Source organism: Prorops nasuta, unplaced genomic scaffold, assembly GCF_024137725.1.
Source record: "Prorops nasuta isolate Cenicafe-Biocafe unplaced genomic scaffold, Cenicafe_Pnas_1.2 PNAS00014, whole genome shotgun sequence".
NCBI classification, from domain to species: Eukaryota; Metazoa; Arthropoda; class Insecta; order Hymenoptera; family Bethylidae; genus Prorops; species Prorops nasuta.
Window position 1 is genome coordinate 354,649 of NW_027116811.1, and position 12,431 is coordinate 367,079.

At 29.9% G+C, this 12,431-nt stretch overlaps 2 protein-coding genes across 8 annotated transcripts; one reads left to right on the top strand and one right to left on the bottom strand.

Annotated features, from left to right (window-relative positions):
* The first annotated feature begins 3,178 nt into the window (after positions 1-3,178).
* LOC136778489 (ATP synthase subunit b-like) lies at positions 3,179-5,994 on the top strand. 6 transcript variants are annotated; one of them, XR_010823433.1, is made up of 7 exons: positions 3,367-3,678; positions 3,888-4,076; positions 4,163-4,463; positions 4,534-4,600; positions 5,204-5,287; positions 5,411-5,763; positions 5,856-5,994. XR_010823433.1 is itself a non-coding variant. In XM_066735354.1 (6 exons), exons 2-6 carry the CDS (start codon positions 3,907-3,909, stop codon positions 5,497-5,499), a joined length of 711 nt encoding a protein of 236 aa, XP_066591451.1. In that variant the 5' UTR covers positions 3,367-3,678; positions 3,888-3,906; the 3' UTR covers positions 5,500-5,830. The 6 variants fall into 6 exon arrangements, 5 of the variants coding, with proteins under 5 accessions (XP_066591449.1, XP_066591448.1, XP_066591450.1 ...); XM_066735354.1 differs by lacking the exon at positions 5,856-5,994 and having other exon boundaries at positions 5,411-5,830; XM_066735352.1 differs by lacking the exons at positions 5,204-5,287; positions 5,411-5,763; positions 5,856-5,994 and adding an exon at positions 4,673-5,152 and having other exon boundaries at positions 3,179-3,614.
* An 822-nt stretch (positions 5,995-6,816) lies between these two features.
* LOC136778490 (GTP-binding protein Rit2-like) lies at positions 6,817-11,029 on the bottom strand. Of its 2 annotated transcripts, XM_066735356.1 has the most exons (6): positions 9,855-11,029; positions 9,713-9,769; positions 9,556-9,629; positions 9,287-9,478; positions 9,163-9,178; positions 6,817-9,072 (listed from the first exon to the last, which is right to left on the bottom strand). In XM_066735356.1, the coding sequence occupies exons 1-6, from the start codon at positions 9,994-9,996 to the stop codon at positions 8,942-8,944; spliced, it is 612 nt and encodes a 203-aa protein (XP_066591453.1). In that variant the 5' UTR covers positions 9,997-11,029; the 3' UTR covers positions 6,817-8,941. The 2 variants fall into 2 exon arrangements, with proteins under 2 accessions (XP_066591453.1, XP_066591452.1); XM_066735355.1 differs by having other exon boundaries at positions 6,829-9,178; positions 9,855-11,028.
* Between the last annotated feature and the right edge of the window lie 1,402 nt (positions 11,030-12,431).

The following is a 12,431-nucleotide window of genomic DNA, read 5'->3' on the forward strand; positions in this document are numbered from 1 at the left end:
ATCTATATTATCAGAAATTATGAAGAGGAAATTGTACTGTTTTTAAATGTTTATAAAACTGAAATATAACAAAAACTCATAATTGTCGGTAATAATTCTATAGATGACACTTAAGTTGAATTGCTACATTTGATAAACAATTATAGTAATATTAGTCTTAATGTATTGATTAAACGTAAATATATATTTGTACACTCCTTTTGTTTCTTAGTTTTCAACTCTTTTACATTAGAATGTAATATAACTATGGCTGAGCTGTAAACTATATCATGAAAGTTACAATCTTATTAAATGTATATATGTACGAAATTATAAAATCTCATAAGGTACGCATATTGCATAATCATAATATATTCATAAACAAATTAATACATGTTTGTTATTTTATAGACTATTCACAATTATATAATTTAATTCTCCACACAATATTTTCTTATTTACTTTATAGCTCTATGATATTATCATTGTAACGTTGCATTTCTGCAGCACTACACAAGCAATTGCAGGGAGGATACATAATCTTAAATAACTTACGGATATTCGAGGGAAAGGTGAATTGCGTCTTTAAAAACAAATTAATCGAAAAACCATTTTAACCAGAGACTTGCAGCATAAGACTCCTCGATATAGATTCCCTACCTAACATTGAAAGCTAAAGAGCCTATATGTTTCCTAAACGCATATAAAAAAAAAAAAAAAAAAAAAAAAAAAAAACAAGACAAAACAAAAAAGATAGAAAACACATGCAAAATACAATGACGCGAAGGACCTGAAAAACAAGAAGTTGTTTTAACCAAAGGAGGATCGACTAAAATCATACCGATATAGGTTTTCAATCATCCTTTAGTCAATGAGAAAATTCCACAGTTTTACCCGTGGGACTCACTCATCCGGCGAAATTCCATCGATGATCCTTGTGTGGTATGTGATGGTGTGAACAACGATAGGGATGACGATGACGGCACTCACGTTATTCACTCGCGATAAATTAATTTTAAAACGATATCCGACGCGCCGCGACGCGGATTTTTTAAACGCACACTTTGACCCCAGAGTAAGGTCGCCCACTGTAATACAGAAACATAGACGTTACTCAATTAAGTTGTATTCAGTTAATTTAAAAGTTTATTCCGGTTTGTATAATAACATCGATTAAACTTACAAGCTCTGAGAGTCCTTGACAATTTTTGCCCTTGGCCGCTGCAAGCACACAAACACGCAACACAAACGTAACACACGCGCTGCGCACTGACAATGTTTATGAGTTTTTCAATTATTACAAGAATTCTTACGATAATAAAAGCTTTTATTTTCACTATATACAACATTCCCTTATTGTATTATTTCATGCAATATTATTTAATTATTAATTAAGAAAAGTCTGAATTCCGGTTAAATTATTTTAAAATAATAATGAAATTGTACGCATGTGATAAAAATGAAACAGTAACTTACTTTTAATCGCGAATAACTTTTAAAAAATGTTGGCAATTACGAACAAATACGGCGCGCGATTAACTGTGAGGAACCGAACGCTGAAATTCAAAAACTGAACTGAACTGGCGGTACTCGGTGGGACCATTCGGAACGGGGACAATCCCATCTGATTGGTTGTAAAAGTTGTAAATTTGAATTGCGCCAATCAGGTGCGATTGCTCAAATCCCATTCTAGAAATTCTCAGTGACGGAACCGTGTTGGATTTGAAATGGTGATCGCTGATTGGTTGTCTGCATTCTTATAACCAAACAGCGATCAGCAATTGCCAACCTTGATCAGCATTCCAAATCCGGCAAACACTTCAGCACAGATTCAGCATTAGCATGTTAACCAAACTTTAAAATTTCTGCATTTTCTTCCTTCATGATGCACCATGCACCACCCGACGAGACGTCGACACTTTACCACCCATTACCGCAATTTTTTGTCTTCAGGGTTGATAGCACTGAGAGCACAAAGAATGTTATTCAAGATAGAATTCATTCCATTGTATTTTAAGAGATTGTTCAATTATAAATTGAGAAATGTTCAAATTCACAATATAAACACACCGCGCGCACTACGCTTTTACGTTTTTTACGAATTTTTTATTTATTTTGGGAGATTATTGATTCAATAACTATATAAGAAAAGCACGAATATAGATCACAATCACTACGCGCGCATTGGGCACTGACGATATTCACAATTTTTTAACTTATTAAACTGTATTTTAAGACATTATTTCATGATAAATTGATAAAAGTTCGAATTCGGATCACAAACACATCACGCGCACCAGGCACTGACGTTTTTCACCAAATTTCACTTATTTCGCTGTATATTGGGAGATTCATGGATTTAGAATGGAGAGGAGCACGGATTTCGCTGAAATTGTTGAAGAAAAGCGTGGAAAGTGCACCGGGTCGCGCGAAAAGTGAAAAAGGCCCGACCCGAGCCCGGTCGCCGTTGGAAAATTCGAAAGGCCGGTCGCGGCGGCCGATTCGGCAAACCAAAAATAAACATGGCGGAAAGCGGCGAGGCGGTGGTGGGGAGAGGGTAGAACCTGCTCGCTCAAATCCGAAAACTGAATTGATACCAGTTTTCGGATTTGAGCGAGCAGGTTCTACCCTCTCCCCACCACCGCCTCGCCGCTTTCCGCCATGTTTATTTTTGGTTTGCCGAATCGGCCGCCGCGACCGGCCTTTCGAATTTTCCAACGGCGACCGGGCTCGGGTCGGGCCTTTTTCACTTTTCGCGCGACCCGGTGCACTTTCCACGCTTTTCTTCAACAATTTCAGCGAAATCCGTGCTCCTCTCCATTCTAAATCCATGAATCTCCCAATATACAGCGAAATAAGTGAAATTTGGTGAAAAACGTCAGTGCCTGGTGCGCGTGATGTGTTTGTGATCCGAATTCGAACTTTTATCAATTTATCATGAAATAATGTCTTAAAATACAGTTTAATAAGTTAAAAAATTGTGAATATCGTCAGTGCCCAATGCGCGCGTAGTGATTGTGATCTATATTCGTGCTTTTCTTATATAGTTATTGAATCAATAATCTCCCAAAATAAATAAAAAATTCGTAAAAAACGTAAAAGCGTAGTGCGCGCGGTGTGTTTATATTGTGAATTTGAACATTTCTCAATTTATAATTGAACAATCTCTTAAAATACAATGGAATGAATTCTATCTTGAATAACATTCTTTGTGCTCTCAGTGCTATCAACCCTGAAGACAAAAAATTGCGGTAATGGGTGGTAAAGTGTCGCGACCGCCGTGCCGTCCCCAGCGGCCAGCCGACAGCCGTCCCTACCAGACCAGCCGCAGACCTGCACTCTGCAGTCTGCACCAAGGAACTAACGAACCGCCTGTTTTGAACAGACTGATTTTATGATGACTGAACTGACTTTTGCTGAATGCTGATTGCTAAAGTGCTAAACGAGACGGATCAGACGGATGGGCCGTCACAAGACAAACTACATAATAGAATCCCGTCCTGGATTCATTCAGCTTTTATGTTTCTCATTATTTGGTTCTAAATCTATGTGTACATATTTATGCAAGTGCTAAAATGTAGAAAGATAAAGACAATCAACTTAACTGTGTAAAGAAGTATCGAATTTAGTATTCAGTAAATATACATAAATGTATATTCTAAAGAACTATTACATTTAAAACATAACTCCTTCCTTATAGTATGTACTACTACAAACAATTATGTATGAACTAATTAATGAATTTTTTTTTATTTGCTGTTTTATAGTCAATTCTCTCTTAAAACTAAAAACATACAATTATAAATTCTGCCATATCTATATTAAAGAATCGCGTTAGTTGGGTGGGGTTACGTCTTTCTGTACGATTAGCGTTACATTCATGATGAAATGTAATATTTTGTTTTTAGTAATAATGTGTCAACTTGCATGATGGGCATTGATAGTATGAGAGTAGGAGGAGGTAGGTGCTCACCGCTTCTTGTTGGAGGGCTTCTTGTCAGTTGTTTAATGCTTATTTGTAACTGGTGGACATTATCGTCTGAAAATATTGAATTACTTAGGCAACTCGATGATCTTAACGAGCAACTTAAAATAAGGTAAACATCTAAATCAAAATATAAATCTATAGTTCTCTATTTTTCAAATGAATGTAGGCAAAATTAATACATTTTTATATATTCAGTGCTGAAGAGCGAGATCAATGTGTAACATTACGTGAAAACCTAGAGCAAAGATATAAGCATGCAGAAGATGAAGTAGCTTCTTTGCATGTTCTACTGGAGCAGCAGGCAGAGCTGAATAAAAAAAATGACGAATTAGAAGAATCTATAACTATGTGTAAAAGTGAATTGGATTCTTTAAATAAATTGGATGCGACAAAGACAGCAACTTTAGAAACTTTAAGATTTGAAAAAGTTACTATTAATACGCAATTAATTGCTAAACAGGCTGAGAATAAAAAACTTCTAGAAGAATTAAACGAGGTAGTTATGTTTAATATTGGCTAATATAAATCACATGATATACATTACATAATTAAATTTTTATTATTAGACAAAGGATGAATTGGAAAACTTGAAACTTGAAAGAACCGATAAGAAGTCAACATACATTAAACAGAGTAAGTTTTCACTTATTAAAATGTATTTTTATATTAGGAATTTTTAAAGCCTGCTATATAAAATATATTTAGCACCTATAGCAGCCAAGATAAAGTCTCAGTTGGACTCTATACTAGAAACTGCAGTTAAAGTTTCAGTACATGGTCAACAAGGTTTGAAGTTTCACAGAGCTCCAATTTTACCCACAGATCCACCCAATACTGTGCGTCAACTGCCTCGTTTTTCAGTTACAATGCTGAAAAATAACGACATTGTTTTATCCACATTTAGAAGCAATGAGTAAACTTAAAGAATTTTGATTTTCTAGAAAAGCATTTGTATTTTTATTTTTGATGAAGTCAATACTATTACAATCTTTATTTTATTGTTGCCATTATTCTAAATAAAAAACTTTTTTAGCTTATGTTAACACTAATTACTAATTTAATAATTCACTTTATTTTGAAAGTAAATTTTTATGAACATAAGTGTGAATTTAATTTGTGCCATTTCAGAAAATTGTAAATGGAAATAAGAAATCTAATATAAATAAAATGTTTTGTAAAAATTAATTTATAGATTCTATTGAGACATTTATAGTACATTTATTTTATCACTTTCAGTTATTAAGAAAAGTTCAGTGGTACAAAACAACACTATAAGTAAGGATGGTAGTCTGCTTTTATCCAATAATAAAAAATATAATAGTAAGTTCACTGATTTTAATTAATAATAACTGTTGCTTTTTATAACTCTTCTTGATTTTCAATTCTATAATTGCATGTAAATTCTTTAGTTTAAGTTTTTTGTTTATTATATAATTGGTGCAGGTAACAAGAATCGAATGGACTTAACCAAACTGCCATTACCTCTAGAAACGGAAACGAAGCCATTGATAGAGACCTATGATGGAAATTAAAAATATGAATGAAACTAAAGAATGAAACCTATACGTATATGTTTTTTAGTGGCAATTTTCATATTATCTTAGTTATGTGCTAATAATTCTTATAATGGAGAGGAACTAAGTCTTGAGTTAATTGCAATGATGTGTTTTTCTTGTTTAGAATCTACCAGATTATTTTGAAGGACTTACAAAATATTAATAGAATGAAGTGCTGCATAATTGTGAGAAGATTTTAAAAAAATACTTTATAAAATCTTATTTGTATTGTGTTTTGATGTAATTATTGATACCAAAATTATGATACTTAGAAAAATATATTTAATTAAGTTTTATTAATTGTCGAGTAATTATTTGAATTTTTTTTATAGCCTGGATTATAATTTTTAACAAAAAAGATATACAGCAACTGAAGCTATAAAAAAATTGTTCGTCCAGTAGTATGTGGTTTTACAATTTGATAAACATTAATAAATAGTTAGGTTTAAAAATTTATATTTTATCAGCAGAAAATACAAGTTATGTCAGATCAACGTTTTACATTTTTCATTTAAATAAATTATATAATTATATATGGAAAGATTGTACCATATATTGTATTGCTTTTAAATTATCGAAAAGAATATATTATTATTCCTACTGTAACTGTTTTTAAGCTCATTTATGTGTAAATCGATACTATAATGTGTGACATTTTAATAATGTCTTAATTAAAAATGAGATTAACAGAAGGAGCGTATTGTCATTTTAAGTGTCATCTCACTCAAGTGAATTATTTCTTTGGATTCATCAGTCTATTATACATATATGTATAGTTCATTTAATTGTATTTGGTAAATACACTTATTGGTCCATACTCTATTTACTATTCTTGTTATACATAGAATGATATGAATTTGCTGAATAAATAATTATGTTTTTACATATGAAAAAAATAATGCAGAAAACAATCAATATTTTTTTGTACTGCTCTTTACATACAGATAATAAAATATTTCACTTTTGCTTATAAATTATTATGATTATTTTATGAAGACAATACCATATCATCAATGTAATTTGACATAAGTTAATATTCGTTTAATAATTCTGATTCAATAATTACGTTTGATTGATCTTTAAAATTCTAATATGATATTTAATACAAAAAAATATTCATGATATTTTTAGCTACATTGGTTTATATGTAGATCAATTATGGCATACATTTTTTTAAAAGGATGAAATCTAGTGTAAAAACAATATACTTTTGTCTTTTCTCTTACTAATTATTGTCAAATAAATAATCTACATTATGCACAATTGCTCAAATGAAGCTTAATTTTTTTTTATGTTGAATACATGATAGATCCTTTTTGTCATTATTAAAAAATTACGACTTACACTCAGCATTAAAACTAAACATAAAATCAAATATATGATCTAATGGATTTGTTTATATATATGTATATATATATATATATATATATATAATAAAATGCAATATTCGACTAGTAAATTTTGAATGACTAGATATTATGTATGTAATATGTCTACATATACTTAAAATATACTTTTAGCTGCTACTTATCAATTGTTATGCTACTGTTTAACGACATTTATATCAATGTCTAAGCCAAATTAGGGAGATAATATTTTAAGATGTCTTGCGTATAAATAACATTCACGGAGTTTATATATACACACAAGATGAATGAAGCTTTATGCTCTAGAGCATACTCATAATTTCTGAGCTTTGTTTTACTATATTACAAGATGGGTAATATACGATGCTAATATTTATAATTATTTCTTAACTTTCATTAAATGCTACATTTGCGATTAGATCGTATAATGAAAATGTTAATTTTCCATTCACAGATTACTTTATATCATGTAATGCCATTGCTTAAAAAATATTTTAAACAATTTGTAATTACTTTTATAAATTATTGTTCTAAAACGTGCATGAATTTGTTTTTAATATCTATAACCAAATTTAAATAGAGCTATAGAATATTATATATTGAAGGATGTGTGTTTCTGTTTAAAAGTAATTAATTTTTTATATATAAATAAGATTAATTGCTACCTGCTCAATGTAGCACAAAATTTATATAGACATTGTATATAATATGCAAATTAAACGTGCCTAAACATTATTTTCATTATAAAATTAATTGTAAAACTTAGTTGTAACAGTGATTTATAAAATCTTCTGATTTTAAATAAAAATTAATACTTGTTTATATATTATTCTCATTTAAATTTACATGCTGTCAACATCTTTAATATATTTTTAGAAGTTTCCTATTTTATATACTTTAATCTAGATAGCTTAAAGCTTCTCGCTTTTTTAACAGTGGCCTCAGTATTATTTTTTTTCAACTCTGCGTAATAAATTGGAATATGAAAAAGAGAAAATTAATCCTTGCAATTTCTGTTAAATATTATGATGCCTTTAAAAAAAAATTGAACAAAAATGTATAAAATTACAAAAAGAAAGAGTTATTTTATTTCTTACTGTTATATGTAATGCACTGAATCCTTTACTTTCAAATCTAGTAGATTTAAGCAATATAAATAATTAAGCTTACTAGAGAATGAACACGCACATTAAAGCAAACATACAAGGTGTCCTATTTTAAACGAGTACTTAAAATAAATGCTGGAAATAATTTTTGATGTAAAAATTAGTGAAATAACAGTTAGTTGACCGAAGAAGGGCATGCAATTTTTCAATTGTTCTGACCTTGAATAAAGTATATGTGAATATTACATGAAAGTTACCTGAAGTTTTTTAAATGCGACCCTATATTGTTTATTGGCTGTTCTTCTAACTTATTTCTAAAGCCTTTCAAAATATTGTATGACTGTACCATTTCATCCAGGCATTCCCCAATAATATATATAAAAGAGCGCATGCAGCAGTTTGCACGACAGATACGCATTTTCAAACGTACTCGTTCACATAGGTTTCATTTCAAATTAAAATTTTTTGTGAAAACTTGAATTAAATGGTATATTAATATAACGGTCTTTTAATCTACAGGAAGCAAATATAAGTAAATGTAGTGTAAAATAAAGGGTCTCACTTGAAAATATCAATGTGATCTTCATTTAACTTTCAATTAACCTTTCAAGGCCAAACCAATGGCTAAATCTTATATCACCCTTTACCCCAATCAGCTTTTACTTCAACAATTATTTTATAAAATGTAATTTTTAACAAATATTTCAAGTCGTCATTTAAATTTCACATTACATTCATAGCAGAGTTCAATGGGGTTGATGATAAGGCAGTGAAATTTTAATGCTTTAATAATTTCTAAATTGGGAAGACTGTTCTCAAATATAAAAGGAGCTTAGGAATCGCTTCGTTGTTACCTGTAGAAGTGTTACATTCTTCATATCATTACTGTGCATTGTCAGTTTCAAAATTTCTTTTTATAGAGCATTTTTCTTAATGGTTTTTCTTTTAAGGTGAATAGTGTAGATTATGTCTTTGCTTTCGTCTGAATATAAAGGCGAAAATAGAGCGTAGGCGCCACCAACGACTGTGTTTCCGAACAGAATTGCGCGACCTTTCTCTAGCACGAATTTGTCTCACTAATGAATAAAATGCATCATCGATAAACTGTCTTAAAGCAGCAGATGTTTCATAAAATGGACAGCCAAGCTGATTTGCTAAAGCTTTACCTTCTTCCGTTGTAACCTGTTATAAAAATGAAAGAAATACATTAGTACATGAGCTTTTGCACTTTCTACATATATGTACAATTGTTTTTTATCATATGCTACGTGAAAAAAGAAAAGGCATTACCTGCCGATGATTTTGCAAATCAAATTTATTCCCAACTAATACCAAAGGAATATCTTCATTAGCTCTTACACGTGATATTAATTTACGATATTCCAAAACTTCTTGGAAGCTATGCCTATCTGTGACTGAATAGCATATCATAAATCCTTCCCCGCATCTCATATATTGGTCACGCATTGCAGTAAATTCCACCTGCCATAAATAATATTTTCTTGAAAGTTATTATAAGTTTTAATTATAGCAGTTTATAATTGATAAAAATATAAAACCTGTCCTGCTGTATCCAAAATATCTAAAAGAGCTGCCTCACAATCAATAACTGCTTGTTGCTGATAAGAGTCTTCTAAAAATGTATTAGGAATTTATTGAGTCAGCTGATTTTACTATTATACAGAAACAGGTCTAAATATAAATTATGCAAATTACCTATTGTTGGATCATGATAATCTAGAAAGCTATGACTCACAAATTGCAAGGTCACGGCTAAAAGATAATAATTTTGTTATTTGGTAATAAAAGCATTTATCTCAACCTAAATTATTCTAAATAATTATTTAAGGAAGATTACCTGATTTTCCAACACCACCATCTCCTAAAACAACTATTTTATACACCCTAAGGCCACCTCTAGTAGTAGGCTGTGTGACAACTGGTATGTCATTTTTGCCATTTAAGGCTAAATTCGTTTCAGGAATAATATTGGACGACATATTAGAAAATAATGCTAACAATAAACGTTATTGCAAGTCAATTGCCGCATTTTATATAGTTTGACCTATTTGATCACATACTGAAATATAATTACGTTTGTAGTCACACCCAATACCATACATTATTTACTTTAATGAAATGTATAAGATTCATGTTGATGGTTATGCAGAGTTATTGCTATAATAATACAAAATTTGCAAGAGATAGTAATTGTTATTTATAATTAACATCGTTTTAACATTGCAGTAACATCGTTGGGATAAATCGTAACATCTGACCAAAGAGTTTGACAGAATAAGAGATTATGATAGAGAGCGGCAACGATGACAACTCAGACAGACTTGTTCTGTATGAGCCACAAGAATCAGAATCAGATATGCGGCAGGCGCATGATCTAAAAACGGGGAATTTTGTATATGTTATACGCTATTCTATAAATTATACAATATCACAAAAATGATAGTGCTGTGTAGTAATAAAATATAGAGGTATGCTATACGTATACATTATTGGTATTAGTGGTAGTCAGTAATTAAGAAATATCACTATTATTATATACATGTATATACGCGCGTTTACACGCATATACAGAGTGAGACACTTAATTGTGACATCCCAGGAGTTAATAGAATGCAAATCATTTCTCTGTGTAACTTTAGAAGATATGAATAGTTTTAGGACCTCTCAGAATGCAAATAGAAAGGCGATTCAAAAAGATACTATTTGATAAAATTGCAAGCATCTTATTTTATAGTGAATGAGATAAAAATTATTTTACGTCGCTATAATACTTTATTATTTCTTGTGGGACATGATAAGTGACTCACTCTGTATATATTATACACATATAGTTGAGTAGTAATACCGCAATTATGTATATTTTAATCATATATATGTACCATTAAATTACTCGTATTTGCGCTTACGAGACAATAAATATATTTTGATACACAGCAATTAATAATTAGAATAAAATTGTATAGAAGTCAATTTTTAACAATTATTTTAAATTGTATGTCAAATACTCATATATCATTATTACTAATGTTTAATGTATTTAATTTTACTGAATATTTATTTATATAATGTACAATGTATGACTTAATTTTTTACTGAAATGTATATAGTATGCGTTTTTATGATACAAAAATGCTAAATTACAAATATACCGAAAGTAATATAATATATATATATATATATATATATATATATATGTTGTTTATTTTTACATTAATACAACAAGAAAAATATGTTATCAATTTGTACTTGTCTCATTAATAAAAGCATAGGTTTTAATTTAGATTATTTTACCTTATTCACACACACACACACACACACACACACATACTATTTTGAGATAATTTTATATATATTTATGCAGAGTGAATAATTTTAATTTCCCCCACCCTCGATATTTTTTTATCTTTGATTTTAGAAAAAATATCTCAAACAAAATTTATATGATTTCGAATGAGAAGGAAGATTATGCTATTCGTTTGACCTTGAACGATTATTTGAAGATTACGCGAAGGCCAACTTGAGTTTTCTAAATGAAACACCTTATATACATTATTATCAATTCTTGTAGAAGATTTCAAAAGCTTAATTACCAAAGCACTATATTGACTGAAACCTTCATTCAGTCAATCATCAGATATATTGATTCGAAATTATAATTAATATAGTATTAGGTGTGAGTGGCAATATAAGCGTGTGTATACATATAGTGATTATATAGGCATGCTATTTTAATAAACCCATGCACACATGCGTGTATGCAATTTCAGTTTGAAATACAGAGTGAACGACTGGATGAAAAGATGAATGATTACAGTATTTTGGAAAGTTCTTGAGATAAGCTTCATGAATGTAATAATATATAAGGTATTCCATTTAGAATTAAACTAAAGTTTACCTTCGTGTAACATTCAAATAACCTTCCAAGGTCAAATTAATATGTGGCATAAAATTGTTTTCTCCCTCAAAGCAATAAAAATTTTTATTGGAAGCATTTTTCTCTAAAATGGCAAATAAAAAAATTGTTAGGGGTGGGACATTAAAATGATTCACCCCTATATATGTACATATATATATAATATGTACAAATTCGCGCGTGGGCGTTTGTTTATAATAGCTATATCATATTCTTCTCATGATTGTTCCGATTTATTATAGTTGTGACTTCACTATACGATCATGTGACTTTAATCCGAATTAGTCTTATTATTACCTACTATTTATTGTAAGATGTGTATACTTCTTTGATGGTGTACGTATATATATATATATATATATTTAGTCTAAGAGAAGTTTAAATATACGAAACTATATTTTAACACATTTACTCCTTCGATTTAATATTGTCAGATATTATTTCACGAGTTTTTCTGAGGTGGAGTGACATTTTCATTATTACAAATGCATACACATTTTT